Source organism: Theropithecus gelada, chromosome 11 (genome assembly GCF_003255815.1).
Source record: "Theropithecus gelada isolate Dixy chromosome 11, Tgel_1.0, whole genome shotgun sequence".
Classification (NCBI taxonomy): domain Eukaryota; kingdom Metazoa; phylum Chordata; class Mammalia; order Primates; family Cercopithecidae; genus Theropithecus; species Theropithecus gelada.
Genome location: NC_037679.1, coordinates 102,203,462 through 102,224,893, shown reverse-complemented (window position 1 = coordinate 102,224,893; position 21,432 = coordinate 102,203,462). Strand labels below are relative to the sequence as shown.

The window sequence follows — 21,432 nt, the reverse complement described above, 5'->3', positions numbered from 1 at the left end:
AAGCCTGTCCTCTCAAATACTCTGCAATCAAGAGCTTGCTGTCCCTTCGTTCCCAAACCTGCCATCTGATCACAAGCCAGGACCCACTCTGTCACTCTTAGCACAACATGATGCTGCTGCCATCAAGCCCTTGTCCACCCACATAGTCGGCAGTGCAGACAAGGAGGGAAAATGTGCAAGAACCCAGACATATCTGTGCAGCCGTGGAGAAGACCAAATACTTGCAGGCTTTGAAACCAACCCCTAAGTGTTTTGGAGAGTTTTATATAAACTTTCGAATGGGTGGTTTAAATTTTTTTTCTTTTTTTTTTTTTTTCTTAATTTCAGACTTTGGGTTGAATTACCCTATTTTCTGCAAGTTTAGATTACGCAAAAGTGCTTTGTGAGCCCTCGTTGTAATTTTTGATGAGATTTACATCAAATTATTTTATAGTCCAATATTATTTCACAGAATGTGAATTTTATATATCTCTAGATTTCAAAATACATTGGATTTTGATCCATGTTTCCAACAAAATCCACAAAGAAAATTATGGAATTGTTCAGGTGAACCATATTCTGCCTCTAGACTGCCCTTCCAGGCAACAGCCCCTGGTGAAGATGGTCTCAGAAGACGCAGCGTTTCCCTAATCCCGGGGACATCTGCACGGCGCCTTCTCAGCTCCTCAACAGACACATCACCATATGCCGATACCTTTTGTTTCTGGTTGTCCCATCTGTTTGATGGTGTGCTGAGCCAGGTCACTCTGAATAGCTTCCCAAGCACAGTAATTACCCCTGAGACTGGCACAGAATTGGTTGGCTGAAACCTAGAAATGAAATCATCTTCATTCTATTCACTCCTTAAAGTTGAGTTTTAAAAAAGTAATTGATTTCTGTCTTCAGTGATTTCTCCTTGGAATCACTAACTGGAGCTCTCCCAGGATTTCGTGTTTTTGTTGGTATTAACTGCGTTTCTAAAATCTCTCCTAATCTTCACCTCCATTATTTTACCGAAAACTTAATTTGGACTTTCCAGACTGACTCTACCTCTCTTCATGTCTGTCTTAAAATACAGAACTTGCATTGCTTTGTTTCCTTCTCCCACCTCATGTTCCCACTTTCCTCCCCAGGACTTCATGACTCTGCAAAAGAAAACCAACACATTTTTATGTTTTAAGCAAATTTGTCCTCACCCTAGAGTGTGTGTTGCTAGGACCTGCTGATTTGTGTGTGTTCACATTTTTTCAAGTGTTCGCTTTAGTGCTTTTTATAGATACCTATTTTTACCAGATCATCACTGCTTCTTAATTGTTCTCAAATCTTTTTCATTATTGTTCAAATCAGATTTTAAATAGCGAAATGGCACTAGAGCCTTTAGATAATGTTTCTGAATCTCATCCCTTTCTCTCTTATCAGTGAGACCACTTCCCCTGGATGCCGTTTTCTTTCTCACAGATATTCGTAAAATCCCCAGAGACGTTTTCCTTCCTCGAGGACACTCAGAATTCCCTTTGGCAGCCTTCTCCTTTGCCCTCTTTGTGACGTCTCGGGAATTGAGAGTGCAGGGAATGCTGTCGGGTGAGCGGCCCCAATGTAAAGATAAACTGCATCTTTATTCTGCGAAAAAGCAAAACATGAGAAAAAGATGCAAGAGCTTCCCCTTCACTTTTTCACCGTCTCTCTTTGTCCCGTCTCTCCTATCATTCCAGCACTTTTATCACAGCGACTGAACACGTCTCTCTAGAAAGCTATGACTAGAATAGGTGAGAACCCAACAGAATTAATGATCTACTTGGCTCTTGGTTCTCTGGTCTCTCAACTCTCAAATTTTTAGGTGCTCATTATCCACTTTTTCATGTATTATTTAGGCTTAGGGTTTACATTTTAGTCTCCCTCTTTTTTGTAGCGTCACATCCAAATCTCTAAAGATTTCACATTTTAAAAAGTCATAAAAAGTTGTAGTCAGAGGACTGCTTATTTCAGCTGCGTTAATGGAGCCCTCCTGGGAGCTAGACCCTGAAATAAGGAAATGGTGTGGATACTGTCTCTCTAACAGTTCAGGGACCAGCAGTGCAGACCTTTGCACCTTGATCAACAAACACAGGACTCACACACAACTTTAAGCACTGGCCCAAGAATAAGCCAGGAAGCAGCATTATTCATAATAGCCCAAACCTGGACACAATCCAGACGTCCATCAGCTGGTGAACGGATAAACATACAATGAAATACACTGCTCAGCAATAAAGAGGAACAGAGCCTACTGATATATGCAACAGCACGGTTGAAGCTCAAAACATTATGCTAAGTGAAAGAAGATGGACATAAAAAGCCTCATAGTGTGTGATTCCATTTATATGAAATTTCTAGAGGAGGCAAAGCAATGGAGGCAGAAAGCAGATCAGGTTGCCAGGGACTGGCGATGCGAGCAAGGATTGACTGCAAACCGGCGAGGGGGGTTTCGGGGAGTAATGGCCGTGCTTTAAAATGGATTGTGGTTATGGCTGCATGACTATGTAAAAATTTACTAAAAATAATTAAGCTGTACATTTACACTGATAAATTCTGAGGCATGTAACTTGTAAGTCAATAAAGCTGATGGGGTCAGTGGGAGAGAAAGAGAGGAGAGGAGAAGAAGGAGGAGGAAGAGAAGGAGAAGGAGGAAAATGAGCAGGAGGAGGAAATGAAATTGGCAGAGAACAAGGAGGAGGAGGAGGCCACAAAGATGACCACGCAGGTGCTGATGACAATGAAGAGGAGGAGGAGGAGGAGGAAGAGGAGCTGCCACTGCTGCTGGGAAGACACAATCAGGCATATATTTTCAAGTAGACTATATTCTCCTAAAAATTATCTCTTACTTAAGGATTAATATTTCTCGCCTGGTCTTCCTCTTGAGAGTGAACAGTTTCAAATTTAAAGCCACCAACTGAGAATCAGCCCACCAGCCAGTCATCTTCAATGCAGAGCCTAATGTAGGCAAAGTAATCACACTTATGATTGTTTTGATACATGAAACCAGAAAACAATCCTGGGTGATCTGTTGTCTCTAAATGAAGAACTATAAGCAAATTCTCTCTCTCTCTCTCTCTCTCTCTCTCTCTCTCTCTCTCTCTCGAAGCGTATTTTCATTGTTATAGGCAATCGTTTATTTGTTGGAACTGGGATCTCTTCTGTCTGTTATTGTCATTACTTTGTCTAAGGACAGGACAATGTCCTTGATTTCACGAACTTTTGTGAATTCCACACCATTACCTTCCATAGCCAGCACCAAGACTTTCTGAGTGTTTTCCCGTAATCGAAATTCTTAGATCAGTCAGGTCTTGTTTAAATTTACCAGCAATCTCCACACTCAAAATATCAGTCACATCTTCATTCATTAATTTGCTGGGAGCTATTTCCCGCACGTGGCATTAGTCCAACTGCTGCCTTTAGCCACAGACACTGTGTTCTGCTATTTCCTGACCAAGCCGCGTCCGTACTGAGGAAGCATGCTCCCTGTTATTCACTGCCGCTCTGTCTTGATTAGAGGTCAGAAAATGATTCTTCTCTTCTGAAAGGTATTCATGCTGCAGAGCAAAGGGCAGAGCTGCCAAGTCCCACATGACATGCATGAAATACAGTCAGTAGTGTGTACTCGCAGGCTGCAATGAAAACGGCTGCAGGCGATCCCTCTCCGCGGCAGTCAGAATCCGTTTTCCGTCTTTCACCTATATAAGGCTTCACTGTAAAGTGACTTGCATCCCTGGCAATGTTTTATCCTCTAATACGTGATGGGCCCATGTAGTTAGAAAGCATTATTGGATGGGATCGGTTGGCTTAACTATGTGAAGGAGTGTTTGCATCAGTGTTGTCCTTACCCTAAATTCTGGTATTCCAACACAAGTGTCTGTAGAACTCTACCACCAAAAAAAGAAAATATGGACTTCCTAATCGCTTTCTGGGTCAGTTTCCACTTGCAGTGGTGGCATCATCATTATTTTTTCATTGGCCATTTGATTATGATGCTGACATGTTACAACAGAATGGGCAATAGAAATCAGTTACTGAGATTAAAATACAGCTTTTACAACAGTGAGTGAAAAGGACTGACCTTCTAAATTAACGGCAGCCTAAACGGAATGCCTACTTTCTTATGTTGCTTGATTCACATCTAGGGGACATGATTTAAGCGTGTCTTGCACTGTTGTTGCCATGGTTGCTTTGCCCATCCCATCAACCTCATCCTGTCACTTTTCTCTCTGACTTTTTTCTCTGCCCACATCTCTGCCCCGCTGCTGCTCCCGTCTCCTGTCTTCTTCTGGCCATTTGAGATGTTCCAGCAGAAGATGACCCTTCCCCTTGTGCGCTGGAAACAGGCCATGGGCGGCAGTGCCAGAACGGCACGGTGTGCAAGCCCGGCTGGGATGGTCCCAAGCACGGCATCACCAACTTTGACAACTTTGCCTTCGCCATGCTCACGGTGTTCCAGTGCATCACCATGGAGGGCTGGACGGACGTGCTGTACTGGGTATGTAGCATGAGTGGGCAGTCAGAGGGTGGGGGCACAGAGGCCGTGAGCCCTTCACTGACACCTCCCTTTCTCCTCCTCCCCATGCTCTTGGGGTCACATACACATCTCAATAGAATGGTTGATGAAGAGCATCTTTGATTTCTTCCAGGTCTTGCCTGAGAAACAAGGCATGAGCTTTTCACCCTAACAAGTCCCCTCCCCAACCCGCTGGCCTTAGGGAAAGGTCGTTTTTTCAGTGTGTCCCACCACAGTGCAAAACCCTGGTGTGCAGGCATGGATGAGCTGGCCAAGCTGGCACAAGGGTTCCGTTCAACTCCTCCTCCCATGCGGAGTTCCTTCTGCCCTCATCCTTTTCTTGCCTCTTTCCTCAAAAGGGAGCTAGAAGGCAGAATTATGAATTCTTTGGGCTGAAGAGAAAAAGTCAGTCCTGATCTTCTAAAAAGAAATTATGTAAAGGAACCATTTTTATTGAACTGTGAAGCATTGTGACATGCTATTCAATTTTTACTCTTTATTTTAATCTTACCTTAACATATTAGAATAGTCCATCAGACAAATGCATTGGCAGCATTTTTACCATTCCCAAAACATGCTGCTGGTCATGTGATGCCTATTTAGAAATACGCTTTTAAAAAAATGTTTATTTTACTTTCAGTTCTGGGATACATGTGCAGAACGTGCAGGTTTGCTACGTAGGTATACATGCAACATGGTGGTTTGTTGTACCCATCCACCCATCGTCTATTAAACCCCACATGCATTAGGTAGAGAAATAGCATTCTCGAGAGCCACCCAATCAATAGTAAATCTTCATTTACCTTAAAGTTGCCCCTTTTATTATCCAGTAGCCAACGCTACTTTGCTGCGCTTCCAGCCTCTGAAGTGCCAGATTTTTGTACAGCCTACCCCACAGGCAAACCCACACTCCGTCTTTGAGCTGTCTCGATTCTGGCAAAGTCCGTTATTAGGAAAAACTCCAGAAAATATATTCTTCATCGTGTCTCCAACTTCAGCATGAGAAATGACTTGCCAGAGTCCAGCGCTGTCCTCCAGAATTTGGGTGAATAAAAAGCATACTGCCAGTCTTACAAATACCATCTCCTTCAGAGTTTTGCAAATAGGCAAATGTATTTGGCCATCATGAAAACAATCTAAGAGCCTACTCAGGGAACACGTCTACAAACCAAAGCAGGGAAGAGTGAGAGGGGAGCAAATGCTTCCCGTTGAGCAGAGCTGCCAGATCAAAAGGAAATCATGCCAAGAGAGGCATCGACTTCTTCCTGAATCGGAAGGAAGAGTTTTGTAACTGTACAGAGATGTGGTGCACAGTATTCTGTCATGTGACTTCGTTAAAAGCACCATGTCCTATTGATTCGAAATCCCTCTTTCTCAGTTTTTATGTGATAGTCAACATGCCAACACCCAGTGTTGCTATGACATGCGTCCCTCTCTCTGTAAGTGATGACTTGAAACTTGCCCGAGGACCTGGTACCCAGCAAACATTTCCTGAGTGTCCTTGCATGCCAGGGGTGCTCCTAGGCTCTGAGGATTCAGTCGTAAATAAGATCCAGTCCAGTTCAATTCGCTCAGTCTAGGAAGCCAACTAAATTCTAAAGCGGATAATGGCAATATGGCTGCACCCGTGCCGCGGCAAAGCTGCCGCATTGTGATGCTTTCAAAAAGAAGACAAAGGTCAGATCCCCTCTGCCTCAAGCTAAAGTGGAACATTGGAAAACATATTTGAGATTCATGCTCAATAAGAACTTGGTTTTGAATAATTTGTAAGACAGAGAGAAGGAGTTGAACTTATTACACTTAGGCAAATTTATTTTGTTTAGCAAAGCAGACCAAATTCCCAAGTGGCCCTAATTGGTCCTTCTTCCTTGGGTGGGTCCCTCTGACCAGCCAAGGACAGAAACATCCTTATCCTTCTGCCAATAGGCAGTTTCTGCCTACAGCCCGCAGAATAAATGATTATGTGGGACTGTGCTTTGGGGCCTCATCCCATAAACTTCAGACCCATGCCTTCCATGGCATCAAACTGAAGGCAGGTGGCAGTGGAGGGTGGGTGGAGGGTAGGAATAGATATGATTGCCTTTGCTGATGTATTTTTGTGTTCTTCCTTCACCACTCCCTTCTTCTCCCCCACCACAAGTCATTGATGCCCCACCAGCCAGATGTGACCCAAAGAAATACTGTCATAATGACAGCCGGAGCGGGGAAGCAGAAGCAGCAACAACTGCAACCACCAATTTTCAGCAGCTGTGTTGTGCCTTCTCCCCTGGGGTGCGTGTGATAGAGCTCAGGCTGGGAATGGAAAAAGTGTCAGAGGTGAAGAAACAATCCCAGGCTCATGGGACATGCCTCTCTCTGATTTTCCCAGCACCCTCCCAAAATGGCCATGTTGTGTGTGTGTGCATTTGTATGTGTGTGTGCACCTGCATGTGTGTATACACACATGTGCACATACACACACCTAAAACTGAAACGTGGGTATTCATGATAGAAGCCCTGCCTAGCCCAGTACTCCTGCTTTCAGTTTCTCTAATTGCTTTGACCTTTCTGTGGCTGTTTCTTCCTTCTTCCTCCCTCTCCCTCTTCCTTTCTCTCCAGTGTCCCTCCTCCTTAGCCTCTAGGCCAGTATCTCCAAAGCACAGACTCTCAAATCTCAAAATATTTTAGCATCAAACATAGAGCTTTGTCAATATAAAAATACCCAAACCTCCCTCAGAGCCATTGAATTAGAAGCTCTAAAGTCAGGGCCCCAGTCTCTGCATTTTGAAAAAGCTCTCCAGGTGATTCTGATTTCCAGGCTGGAGTTTGAAAACGCTGGAAATCTAACCTATTGAACCTCATGGTGCTGGTATGATGCTGCTGACTTTGAACCCTTCTAGGGGGATAGTTTCCACAGGGAGGAGGGGGAAGTAAGGCCTTTCACTCAGAAGAATGAATTGTCCTTCAAGCACAAAGGGCAAGTCTAAAGGACTTGAGAAGGAGCAGCCAAGATTTTCAAGTGTAGTAATGCATGGAAACCCCAGAGCTCCATTCATTCTAAATCACCAAACAGCTGGAAAAGAGTAAGTCACTAAAGCATCAAAGAAGCGACTGGTCAGCCGCTGGATATGGCCTGAGATAGAAGGGACCAGGGAAGGCACCTAGCAGATGGCAGCTCTTGCTTCCTGTTGTGGATGATACCGTCTCTTTCTCTTTTCCTCTAACATCCGTTATTGCATTCCATTGTCACGATTTTAAAGAGTGGACTAAAAATACAATCAGACTTGGTCAAGTAATACTTGAACATTGCTTCAGCTATGAAAGCCTTTGGCCATGCATTGTGCTGAGGCTCCAACAAGCCGAGCAATTTGCTGAAAACATTTCTTTTCTACCTACTATTCTGTTTGAGGAGTGTGCAGATGACAGAGTAAAGAAGGGTGGATACCGGGGATTTGGAAACTAAACAAAACTTGGGTTTGGGGTGTAGTTTCCTTAGGAAATTATTTCTTTGGTCAAAGACTCATCCCTCACTCACAGAATGTCCAAACTTCTTAAAAACAGATGGGCAGGTGTGGGGAGTGTGATCAGATAAAAAGCACTGGCCTTCCTCAGAAGCAGTGAAGCACCAAGGAGGGAAGAACCTAATTGTATAACGTTACCATTGGTTTCCATTCTTAGTTTCACATGTTTTGTTTTTTTCAAAAATCTAAACATCCCTAGTCTTTTGCACATCATTCAAGGCTGCTTGTCTCCCATGGTCTACGCATGTGCCATCTCAAGGATGCAAGAGGCTGCTGGGTCAACCTCCTTTGCAGGACCTTGTCTATGGGATTCGTAGGCATACTCTGAGAACTCCGGTTGATCTGAAACTCTGAGCATGACCTCTTACACATTGCGGGCAATCACAGTCAGGTAACAGAAACATCCATCAATTAAACATCTTTTCAGTGCTGACTTTGTGTTCAGCACTTGAAATGAGCCCCCTGCTCATGGGAAACAGAATGACATGGCGGATGGTCTGGGGTTTGGGACACACGCAGAAGGTTGCAGGTGAGAACTGTGGGGGGGGGCAGCAGCTAGACTAGGCGTCACACCAGAGGACGTGTTTCTAGCTTTTCAGGAATCTCGATGCCTGAATAATTCATCAGGAGCATTCTGTTGACTTCTGTCCACCCCATGCCCTTCTGGGATCCCCAAGAACATGGCACACTGTGAACCACAGTAAAGAGCCTCTGACCCACATCATCCTGGGTTCATGCCCCTCCCCATCCTGTTGGGGCCGCCCTCTTCCTGACGCCACCAATTGCCCCCTGCATTAGTTTCTCCGTGATCAGTTCTTCAACTGGTGTTTTTCCACAAGTTAAAAATTAAACTTAAAAATAAGGGTGTAAAAAAATACTTCATGAGAAATCATATAAAAGAAAGATTTTTTTTTTTTTAGAGTCACAAATAGTGTGTTCTCTAGTACCTGGGATTTGTTTTGGTTCAGCCAACAGGAGATCCTTGGAACAAAAATCTAATCAGTTAACTTTTCATAAGTCACTTGTCAACTCCACCCTTCATCTTGCCATCCCACTACGTGTCTGGATGTGTGCAGAACGTATTTCTACTAAATTCACACACACACACACACACACACACACACACACACGACAGCTATTAGTCTCTGGTCTTGGTGCTGCCGAAATATCCCTTGTTTATGAGAAAGACCTTTTGCATCCAAGCAGGTTGAATTTGGGTGTTTTACCCTATTTTTGTCTACTCCATCTTCACAAAGCCACCTCTTTCACTACAGAATGTAGAGTTGCTGAAGATTTCATAAAAGGTAGAGCTGAATTCTGTGATGACCTAAGAGTCATTCTAAGTGAGGAGCTGAGAAACCCTCAAGTAACCCAGACCCAGCGTCCAGGGCTCTTTCTCAGGTATCGGAGTAGAGACCATGTTAGGACCTCTGTGGTCCCTGACTTTTCACCTGCCCCTGGGCTGCCCCCAGAGTGCACCTGTTGCCTGAGATGGAGAATCCCTGATCTAAACAGTAAACTGGCTGTTCAGAAGCATATCAAGGAAGAGAGTCAGCATCTCTCAAAGCCATTCTTTAATTATTGGGTTTCGTTTTATTTATTTTGCTGGTATTACATGAGTCCTTATGATTCTGTGATTTAATTTAGCAAACATTTATTGAGCATTTACTGTTTCCTGGATGAGGGATGTGGGAGCACAGAGAAGAAGAAGGCCTGCCCAGGCAGTTCAGGTCTAACTAAAGAGGTGCAGGACATGCAGAGGAACACAACTGAGTTGTGTGAGGCAGTACCCTCTGTGGGAGCAGGATAGCCCTGAGGGGCACAGAGCACTCCAGGACCAAGTGGGGCTTTGCTGGACCAGGAGAGAAGGCTCTTCTGCCTGGAGAAAGCAAGCTTTGTCTCAGTTTGGGAAGCTGCAGGGACCTGGATTTTAGGTTCTCTCAACATCACTATGGCAGTGAGCCAGTTGTCCCCTGCACAGGTCTTCACACTGGGGCCAACTACTGTCTACGACGGCTCCCAGCCTCCCACATGATGTCAGCACCTGAGTCCATCTGAGTCCAGGGAGTTTTAAATACATGGAGGAGCTTATTTTTTTGGCTTGCCTTAGTGCTAGGAGCTTGTTTTCTTCCCCCATGTAAACTAAGCATTTACCTGGGCTCTGAGGCACTCCTGGGTTTTCAGCACACAATAAGCAGGTGCAGGGGTGGGGAGGAGCCAGGAGAAGCTTGTTCCACAACTTCCTACTCACTCAGTGCTCCATGAGGTAGCTGCCCGTGTCCCAGCAAGCAAGGTGACACAGATTATGAAAGCCGCAGGTTGATGGAGCTATTGCCCTGAGCTGACTGGTGTTCACTGGCAGCAGCAGATCCTGTCCCCCAGTGATGCTCAGTGTAAAGCACCTTGGCTTTCAGAGATTTACACCTCCTGCCTTTCCACGGCAGGTGTCAGCCTCTCTCTCGACATTTGCTGAAACGATTCAGTTTTTTTGGATCCGCAGTGCCTGTGCCAAGAACCTTACAGGAAAGGTACGCACAGCTTGAGAACCCGTGGGAGTCTGCTAGGCAGGAGAGTGGCCTTGAGGAGATGGGCTAGGGAAGCTTATTCCCCTATTTGTCTTTTTGGGGAAAGAGAAAAAGTGAACTTGAGGGTTTAAATGTGGGGTTCCCTTCAAGGAATTAGATGCTGGTTTCCAAAGGTTCTTTGGTAGTAGTTTTCATTCAATGCCCCTCCCTTTGTAGTGAGGCTGTTTCGGCCAAGGCAGGGGCCGTCCTACCAGTACTTGGGCCTGGAGGCACTCAAGGCTACAGACAATGAACTGACTTTTCTTTGGAAAGTCAGGAGACCCGAGGAACATGGCTTAATGGCTCTAGAAGACCTATCCTTTATTTCACCTCTAAATAAGGGTGTCAGCAATCTGGGTCATTTAAAAAAAAAAAAATCTGACTTTTTCTTTGTCTTCTTAATAGCTCCATTTCAGCTGCTTTAGGACATCAATCTCATGACTCCAGGCATCGCCCTACTTCAGAGCCACCCAGCTTTGTGTGCTCTCTACTCAGCCAGCCCCCCAAAGTAGGTGGCCCAGAATAAAGAGGAGAAAGTAAAAGGGAAACAAAAGGAGAACTTTCCTTTCAGACCAGAGCCAGGCAGGTCAGAGAATCACCTTCTGTGGCGGCCGAGCATTGCTCACCCAGGCGGTGGGGTTCTGAGGACCACACTGGCCTCATCCATCTCCATGTCTTGTCTGTCCTCCTGCCTCCTGCCTTCCCCTGCTGTTCCCCATCTCGAAGCTCTAAAAAACCAGCCCACAGCCCAGGAGGGACCAAAGCAGAAGTGTGGGATGGCAAGGGGGACACATGGGTTTCCTCTTATGGCCCTGGCTATCTGTGGGGCCATGACCTTGAGGTCTGTAGCCCCCCCTTTGAAGTCCTTCATATGCTGGAAGCCTTTCACCTTGTGTGTGGCACAGAGGAAAGGATTCCCAGACTAAGCTCGGGCCCCAGGAAATCTCCAAGGCTCGTGGGTTTGTGTGGCCTCCAAGGCTGCATTTTCATGAGGTTAAATGTTCACAAAATGTAAGGGGTGTGAGGAACCAGTGAGGAAAGATTTCATTTTGAGGAAGTTGCCTGGGCGCCATCAAGCCCAACTCCCACTTGCCATCTGCCCAGGCTCCAGAGGCAGCTTTGGGAGGGGAACCGTGGTGAGCACGCCGTGGCCTCCTGGAACTGGCTGCTCCTACGTGTCCTGAAGAAGGTGGGGTCTATTATCCAGAGAGGAGCAAGGGGAGCTTGCCAAGAACAGACCTCCTCTGCCACTCCCCATCCCCTGAAGCACACTTGGGGAAAGCTCCTCCGGGGTCGAACAGAACAGGCCAGTCGTTTGGAGTGGGTCCATACCACGGGGTCCTGCTCAGGCTTCGGGGTGTCCGTGTGCCCTCGAGGCCGTGTGCAGGATGCTGTGTGTGTGCAGTGTGCAGTACTTCTGGTGGGAGTCCATAGTTCTTAAAAGCTTTTCCTGACCACCCCACCCTTTCAAAAAAGTAAAGCAGTAGAGTCATTTAGAGGAAAAGAATGGGACTGCTTCTGACTCTCCTTAGCAGGATTTACTCTGAGAGAGGAAAAGCTACAAGGACACCCACAGGCTCCCCGTGACCTTGGATCCAGGTTTCCCTCTTCCTTGGCAGGTGCCTGGGACTCCCATTCCAGGGCTGTCTCAACCCCATTGCTCTCACTGTAGCAAAGAGTCCAATACACAACAGAACCCTTACACAGGGAGGCGCTCAGTAAATACTTGTTGAACAAATGTGGACTCTGATGTGACCGCTGCTAAGAATAATCAAAGAATGACCTCACAGTTCCCATGGTCAAATGGGACCTGCAGCCCACAGCCCATCATGGCCAGCAAGGCTGTCGGTGTGGTCTGTGGTCAGGCAGCTCTTGGGGCTCTCCTGCCTTTCTCTCCCTAATCTCGTGTCACCAGTCCCACCCCATCCTCTATTGGCTCGGGTTTGTTTTTCTTCTCCTGGTGATGAAGTCTGGCATGGTTGCCTTTGCACTCTTGGTTCAGACAGTTACCTTCTGGCTACAGGAAAGCTCCCAGGCTCCCTGGGATGGGGACAGGGTCTGAGACACAAGGACCTTTCACCCTGCCTCTCCTAACAGCTGCTGTTTTGCTGGATATTTTAGGAGTTCAGCCACTGGGAGAATCCTCCATCCTGCAGCCGGGATGGCTTTACAGCCATAGGCTCTGTTTTTAACAATTGCCAACTTCTGCAAACCTCCGTTGCTATCATAGGACCACATGGACTCTGGGGCTTCCTTCCTGCCCTTTGTCTCCATTGCCTTCAGTGGCTGTGCAGTGCAAGGTTGACACAGGCCTGCTGAGCCTGGCCCTTGCCCCGCTCAGCCTCACGCAGCCACTCTTCCACTGGTGGAAGCCTTCTGGGACCCTGCACGCTTCCTCCTGCAGTAGCAGCTGCCAGCCTGCACTGTAGCTGCCTGGTCATTTCCTGTCTCCCCTCTAGCAAGGATTTTGTGTTTCCAGCACAGTGCCTAGCACATATCAAGTTCACTCATTCACTCAAAGAGCATTAGCTGAGGACCTACCATGTGCAAGGCACGCTTGTAGGCACCTGGGGTAGACCCGTGAACAAAGCAGGCCAAAACCACTTGTCCTCGGGGAGCTCACATTCTAGCATGGAAGACAAGCAGCAAATAATAAACGTAATAAATAGGTAATGATACCAAGTGGGAAGCGCTCTGGGAAAGCAGACCAGACGCGGGAACATGAGCACGCTCAGTAAACCCACGTTCGATTGAATTTCGCAACAGCACGGCCAAGTGGGCTCATGCTGGGCATCTTCTCTCCCCCTGAACATGGGGGTCCCTCAGACAGAGACCCCCAGATGTGATGTTTGCACTATGCACAATGATTACGTTGGGTGAATTTTCCTAACCAAAATTTAGTAGTATCAGATATATATGAACGGATCCATAAAGAACGTATTGGGATGTCACACTTCATACCAGTCAGACTAGCTGGGTGTCTTGGTACTTCTCAGTCTTCTGTTCCCTGCACGCAGAGAACATGTTTATCCAGCGTACTTAGGCAAATGCAAGCGGCTGCTGAAGCTGCGAAGCCCAAGGGCTGAGGGCATTAGTATCCCACCTGCCTGAACTCCTTTGAGGCCCCTGGGTGGAAATCGTGGGGTGGTTATCTAACTTGAGTACAGCCTAGAATCGCCTGGGGAGGTTAATATGCAGACTGTGGGCCACTCTGAGATCTTGGGGCCGTGGGGCAGGAGTCTGCTTTGTTAATAACTCTCCCAGATGTTTCTAATGCTGGTGGTCCTCGGACCACACTTGGAGGAACACTGCTATGCAACCTTGTGGAGGTACATGACGAGCCACAACACTGGTGTTGTTGCATTTGAAGTTTGGAGCTCTAGAGAGAACAGTGTGGTCAGTGGTGCTCAGGCGTGCATCAGAATCACCTGCAGGGCCTGTCAAAATGCGGGTTGCTGGGCCTCCCCCACAGTGTCAGGGTGAGGTCTAGGTATATGCATTTCTGAACAGGTTCCCGGATGACGCTGAGGCTGTTCGTCCGTGGGCCACACTTGGAGATCCATTGATGTGACTCATTCAGGATGCCTGTGTGCCTTGGAAGTTTGGGTTTCTATGAGCTAATCACAAGGACAAAGTGAGGTTCATTTCTAGGAAGCCAGAACTTAACCCTGTGTAGTCAAAAAGCATCAGAAGAGAGAGATTTGAGAAACTAAATCAGAATAAATTTCCTCTGATGGAAGCATAGCTCTGCAATGTATCTGCACGTCCCCCCTCCAGCCAGTGGTGAGCTAATAAATGTTTAAGCATCTCTTCTTAGAGAAAGCGGGTACAGAGGGCTGATTTATTGCTTGCCTATCTCTGTGGTGTAAATACTCCCACCATGGTCAGTTTCAAGCCACTAGTGTGGTCGCTGCACACGCAGCTGGGAAGAGATGTGCACAGTGAGCTCCCCACAGCCCCCAGGAGCCAACTCCAGCGCACCACTGCCTCCGGCTGCTGTAAGGGTTTGTGACCTTTCAGGGTGTTAGTTACAGTCAGTTCCCACATTAAGGACCATGTCCATCTAAGCTGTGGTTGCAGTCACAGGACCTTCCTCTGAATACATAAACCAAAATGATTGCCTCTCCCAGCCGGTGGCCCGCAGTATGTGTGAAGCACTGGGGTTTAGCCTCTTAACTTCTGGGCTTGGCCCATGGTCCAGGTGGCAAGCCCTTGAGGAAGGTTATCTTTCCTCACACCTCCTCTGAGGTTTCGGTTCTCCAGGCCTATCAGTTGAGGAGCTGATGCACTTCATACACCAAGGTCAGGGGCCTCCCGGGGCAACGAAAGGCTTAATGTCCACGCAAACCCAAGTGAGCTAAAACCAGCTGAAGAAGTTAATTTTTGCGGTGACCCATTTTCCCAGACAAGTGAATAGAAAACATTGGAGAAATGTTTCTTTTTCAGAAAATAAAACCACAGACAGAGAGAGTGATTCCTCTTGAGGCAGAGCCGGCTGAGGTCCCCTTCGGTCACAGGAGGTCCTTTGAACATGGGTGATGCCCCGGGTAACATGGGTATCCTGGGGCACATGAACAAAGCCCACGTTCAGCCCCGTCTGTCTCCTCCCGATCTGCTCACACCTGCTGCCTGCCTCTTTGCTGTAACCCAATTCTGCTTCTTTCCTAACTTTCCTTCGTCTTTCCAGATGCAGGACGCTATGGGCTATGAGTTACCCTGGGTGTATTTTGTCAGTCTGGTCATCTTTGGATCCTTTTTCGTTCTAAATCTGGTTCTCGGTGTGTTGAGCGGGTAAGCTGACCGTTTCTATGTCCTCTCCACAACGCAGCCGAGCAAGGTCTCAGGTTCCACTCCATACATGCCCAGGGTCCTCAGGGACGGGACCCTGACAGGCCCAGGAAAACCACCACAAAGTGTCCGTCCAACCACAAATTCTGACCCATTGGCCGGGCAGGCTGTTTGGGCTCTGATTTGCACCTAGAGGGTCCCCGGGTCCCGGCGCTGCGTGGGTCAGTGTCCCGGGAGCCGGGGACCGGCACTGGCCGTGCTCGGTTGCTGAGTGTGCCTCACTAACTATCATTCCGTTCTTCCAGGTCAATGATGCCGTAGGAAGGGACTGGCCCTGGATCTATTTTGTTACACTAATCATCATAGGGTCATTTTTTGTACTTAACTTGGTTCTCGGTGTGCTTAGCGGGTAAGCAGGACCAAGGAAAAAGGTCTTGATTTTTCCATTTATTTGTATTTATTCTTTCTGCTATTCCTGGCTGTGTTCTTCTTCTGGCTCTGATGAACCTGGGATAAGGGGTCACCACAGGAGCCTTGAAGTGGATGTCCTTGTCCTGGCTGGGTAAAGGGTCAGATGTGCCACTGGTCTCAGTGGTGGACAGTGGAGGAGAGCTGGCTTCACCACAAAAACTGGGTCCAGCCAGCCCCTCCCAGCCTCAGGTAGCTGTCCAGGCAGGCAGGGCCCTTCTCCTTGTGCCTTCATGGCCTCTGGTGAACAGGCCTGGGTAAGAAGAGACTGGTTTAAAACATAAAGACAGACTCAACATCTAATTCTCTTCTGTTTTAATTCGTAGACTGAGCAGTCTATCTCTGACTTTCCTTTTCTGAACGGAAAGGAACCTTAACTGTTTGAAGCCATAGATTATTTAAGAATAGAAGAGAGAGGGTACACTTTCCTCTAACTTTATCTAGTCGGCTGCAAGTATCACATCTACCTAATTTCAGCCCTTGCTCACATGAAATTAGAAGTGGTAGAAGTAACTGGGCATGGTGGTGCACACCTGTAGTCCCAGCTACTCAGACGGCTGAGGCGGGGGGATCACTTGAGCCCAGGAGTTCAAGGCCACGGTGAGCTATGATCATGCCACTGCACTGCAGCCTGGGCAACATAGCGAGAGCCCGTGGTAGAAGTAGCATGTGGTTGGAAGGTCAGGGAGCTTTTCATCATGGAAACGCCTGAGATATTTCCTCAGCCCACTTTCTTCTTCTGAAGTCCACACCAGCCATGCCAAGGCCTAACACCTAAATGCTCCTGGTGACCGGCTCATGGGTGACCACTCTGCTGCCTTTGCCACTTGGGGGAGGGGGTTAATCTACTTCTACTCTGCTTGAGACTGGTCAGCTGCTTTGTAGTCTTTCCTGAATATCTAGAGAGGTTAATGCTGGGAGAAATTTAGGTATAAAGAGAAAGATTGTGCCCCACTTTTCCCCAGTACATAAGCTGGGAACAGCTACTCCCAGCTCCTACAGCTGCCCTAATGCAGTGCGGAGCAGTGAGCTTGGCCTTCAGAGCTGTGTAGAGGAAACAATCTCCTCCCAGCCCTTCCGCCTCCCACGGAGAGTGGCCCGATAGAGACCTTGATGACAAAATGCCTTTTTCCAAGGTGAGACCACACAAGAGACTAGTGTCTTCCATCAGGGATATCAGTGATGAGCAGAACAACGTAAGTCTCGGATTCATTGCCTGGAAGGTAGAGAGGTTTTCAGTTTCATGTTCAAACACAAGAAAATGCCCCTGTGTTTATTTGTGAATCTCCAAGGAAAGGATTGAAAAAATCAACCTCATCACCCTGAATCAAAGCAGAAATTGAGACATGCCAGCTCTGCCCTGGCTGGGTGCATAATGTTGGGTGGTTTCACCTTTTTAAATCTTAGATTCCCCATCTGAAAAAGGGAAGGTGATAATTCCGGTGCATAGGTGGCTGTGACGATAGGATAAGATCATTTTCAGAATACTTAACACGGTGATACGTAGTAAGGGCCCAATAATGGTGCTATCATTACAATGATTATTATTTACTTGGTGCCTGTTATAACTGGAATTACAGAATCATCAAATGTTAGAAATGCTTTTCCTTGTAAAGATGAGGAACGTGAGCCCAGAGATGTTAAGCAACTTGTACAGCGTCACTTCCCTGGTAAGCAGCAGAATCAGAGCCAGCACTCAGGCACCGCCTCCCATGAGATCTACGATGAATGAGCTTGAACTGCAACACAAGCCACAGCTCAAGACTTTTAAATGAATGTAACTCCACTTTCTTCCCCTGGAGATTGGGAACCAAATCTGAGCAAGTAACCCCCCGCCAAGAGCCTGAAGTGGAGAATGAGGGCTGGACCCTGAGGGTCCTCCCTGAGCAGAGCGTCTGTCCACAGTCACTCTTGGCCCCCCAGAGGAGTAATCTTCCTGGTGGAATCAAAGCAGTGAAGTCAAGTGACAGAAGCTGCTGATGTTGGAGAAAAAGCCACTTTGAAGGCCATATCTTGGCTGACTCAGCCTAAATGTGCTAGAGTGTGTTTAGACACCTCACCCCAAACCTGAAGCTTAGTAATACTCAGAAATGTTGGTTGACTCAGAACAAGAACATTAAGGCTATTTGACCTCTGAACTTAGGAGTCTTTGAGTCTATATGCTGGTCTTTCCTGGAGACCTTCCCCAACCTTTCTTTCCTGACCCGTTCTGAGAGCTGCCATCTGCTCCTTGCAGCTCCCGAATCACTGATAGAACATCTGCCAAGGCTTCCTTGGCCAAGGGTCTACTCTGTAGAGCAAAGAGGCGTGTATGGGTGAGCACCTCCCCTTTCTGGTTTAAGGAGGCCTTTCCTTATGTGTCAAGGGCTGGCCATTCTGAATTGGTTCCCGCCCGCCCCATGCAGTGCCAAAGCTGGAATCAGGCTTCTGTTGGCTGACCACTCAGAAGCAACGGTTTCCAGTCAGTCTTGATTAGCCAGGACTGTAGAATAGTCACCCACTTACTGGGTGCAGATGTAGTTGACCATGCAGTCAAACGCCCACTTATTCATCAGACTTCTGATTAAGCTACATTTCCAGAAGCATTCAAAAAGGTCTTACAGCTCCATGAAATTGACTGTCACAGTGACAGCATTAACAGTCCCTAGCATTCTCTGTGTCAGGCTCTGTGCTCAGCGCTTTTGCTAGATTCACTCAGTTAATGCCCATGGCAACTCAGTGAGCTGGGGTTATTCCTGTGTCCATTCTACAGAGAAGGAAAGTGAGGCTTAGCAGCCGAAACGACCTCAGTTCCAGCAAGTGAAAAATATAGGATGCAGAGCGGAGCTCAAGCAATGTGAATCCATGGCCTCTGTTCCTGACCTCTGTGGTGTACTCTCCCCAAATCCATGGGACGGGTCCATCCCATGCTTTTAAATGGCAGGCGAGAAGTGGAGAGGGGAAGAGCAGAAGCTGCAGTAGGAAGGGTGAGAGGAGTGAGCGGGCAGGCACAGAAGCAATCAGCACAGGCTGCGGGAAACAGCCAGCAGGCACACAGAATCCCAGCAGGAAGCTGCAAAGGCAACCACCCAGAGGCCTGCAGCAGGGCAGGGCTGTTTAGCAGAGGGGCAGGCAGCCCTGCAGATCTTCATGGCCCTTGAAAGAGAGCGAAGCCACTAACTGAATAGCACTGCAGTCTTGGAGCCTTCTGGGACTGGGAGGAGTGTGAAACCCTACATTCCAGCAATTAAGGATAATAGAATTTTATAGCCCAGCGCAGTAACTCATCCTCATAAATCATGTCCTTCAGTCACTAAGGAAAGATTGAATGGTGCTTGGTATGTTCTGCTCATGAAGGTAGAGAAGATGACTCCATAAAGCTTCCATTTAAAGTGTGGAAATTCAGGGCTGTGCATGGCGGCTCATGTCTATAATCCCAGTGTTGGGAGGCTGAGGCAAGAGAATCATGTGAAGCTAGGAGTTTGAGATCATCTTGGGCAACATAGTGAGACCCCTTCTCTCTAAACAAAAAAATGTTTTTAATTAACTGGACGTGGTGGCAGCACCTATAGTCCCAGGTATTCAGGAGGCTGAGGCGGGAGGATCACTTGAGTCCAGGAGTTTGAGGCTGCCATGAGCCATAGTCGTGCCACTGTACTCCAGCCTGGGTGACAGAGCGAGACCCTGTCTCTAAAAGTAAAAAAGAAAAAAATGTTTTAATGGAAATTCAGACTTTGGCCCTAAGAGGGTTAGACCTCTTCTATCTGGAGCATGCAGACATCCACAACACCTATTTCTGATGAGGCCAGATAGAGTCTATATAAAGAATAGAATAATTAAAGGATGTTTTCTAAATACTTCATTATCTGATGGTCCTCACATTAACCCTATGCAAGACATAGGGCTGGTGCTTGTATAGATAATAATCCGATTATGATTACTTCCCCTCAGAAAGCTCAATCTCCAGCCGACTAGAGTAAAGTCTACAACAGTGATGATGAGATTCTTGAAATGGCCCTTGAAGCTGTAATGAGGTGGAAGCCTCTGGACTCTGGACTCCAGTTACTTCTTGTTGTTAAGCGATTGCAAACAGAGGGCTTGGGAAGTGCGCCTCTGGTTGGCAAGAGGCCCACGATTTCTTACATAGGCCCATGATTTCTTTCATCCCATCCCTTTTCCACTGGGAGTTGGGCGTGTCTTGTCCCCAGAAAGCAGAGAACCCCTGGAGGTAGGCATTTTCCAGCCGGGAAGTACCACTGGTCCACGGCCCCACAGTTAAGACACAGTATCTGGAACCAGAAGAAAGCAATGAAACGTCAGGACACACGGGCCTTGTGGGTGGGAGCAGAAGAGACGGCCCAACGTACACAGTCAGTGCCCCTTATTCATGGTGGTTACGTTCCATGAAGTCACCACAAACATGAAGTAGTGAACACTGAGACGTTAGTCCTGGGGAACCACAGAGTTATTTCCTGTGAGCCTCTGCTCACATTTTGTCAACCAATCAATACATAACCTTGTTTTAAGTGTGTTTCTATTTAAAGACACTTTATTTAATATATACGATTGATTCATTAACATTAAACGCGTGGCCACCAGCAGTGTAACTCGCGCCTGCGTGAAGCTTACTTAATGCACGTGTTTTCTCTGTGCAGCACGTCGTAGCCCTCCTGCGCATAGTGACACTGGACGGCACTTCCGCATTATGCTTGGGGCCATTTTAAACAGCAAAATCACCAACAAAAAGCACAAAAATGAGACAGTCTCAAAAATGAGGCACTAAGTGGACGGTGAAAAGGACACCTCATAGTGTGAGGGCCGAATTGGGAAGGCAGAACTCTGCATGTCCCCTTGTTTGGCCTCAGCGGGAACACGTAGAGTTTTTGTCATCTGCACGTGTCCACAGGTGACTAAAAGTGCCGTGAGTATTGGTTCTGGAGTTACAAACACATTTTAGTGAGTAGGCGCATTTGTAGATGTGGGATCCACAAATAAGGAGCCTGGGCGGTATCGATGATGGAAGGGCCTAGCACGCCTCGGGCTGTTGGTTGGATTCCACACCCACCACCCCGTGCGTGCTTTACGCCGCTGAGCCCTGGCCCCCGGCTCTCCACACCACCCCTCATTTTTCATGTTGGCAATTGCTGGCGAGAGACGCAGTCGTGTCTCATGACAAATCCCACAGCAGTGACTGATTGTCTTGTCGGCTGTAGTCCTTGGGCCTGGTGCAGCCTGTCAGGCTGGAGCTCCATGTCTTCATTAGCTCAGTCCCCAGAGCAGGAACATGGCTGGCATCCAGGTAAGGAGATAAAGAGAGCCAGGCGCTGCCACCAACAGATCCTTTCCTGTGTGGGGACTGCCGAGGGAAACCTTGGCTCACCTTCCATCCAGCCTCAAGCCTGGCTGTGCCTCACACTCCATGGGATGCAGCCATGCTCCAGATCTGACTAAAGCCCTTCTCCATCCCTCTCACACTCCCAAAACACATCCCTCCTCTATGAGGAAAATTATCTTCAAGCCAGGCAGAATCAGCAGCCTACCTCATGTTCTATTTCTCCCCCTGGATGTTTATTTTAGATCCCCAAAGGCCTTGGGGTATAGATGGTGAGCTTCATTCCATAGGGCT

General features: G+C 47.5%; 1 protein-coding gene across 19 annotated transcripts in view; it reads left to right on the top strand.

Annotated features, from left to right (window-relative positions):
- CACNA1C (calcium voltage-gated channel subunit alpha1 C) overlaps window positions 1-21,432 on the top strand; it is a 639,436-nt gene that overhangs the window by 436,412 nt on the left and 181,592 nt on the right. For 16 of the 19 annotated variants that reach the window (XM_025400905.1, XM_025400901.1, XM_025400903.1 and 13 more), the window contains exons 7-8: window positions 4,293-4,489; window positions 15,665-15,768. In XM_025400905.1, the coding sequence (XP_025256690.1) occupies window positions 4,293-4,489; window positions 15,665-15,768 (301 nt within the window). Of the gene's footprint in view, window positions 1-4,292; window positions 4,490-15,258; window positions 15,363-15,664; window positions 15,769-21,432 lie in introns of all 19 variants that reach the window. The other 3 variants (XM_025400902.1, XM_025400894.1, XM_025400899.1) reach the window with 2 other exon arrangements.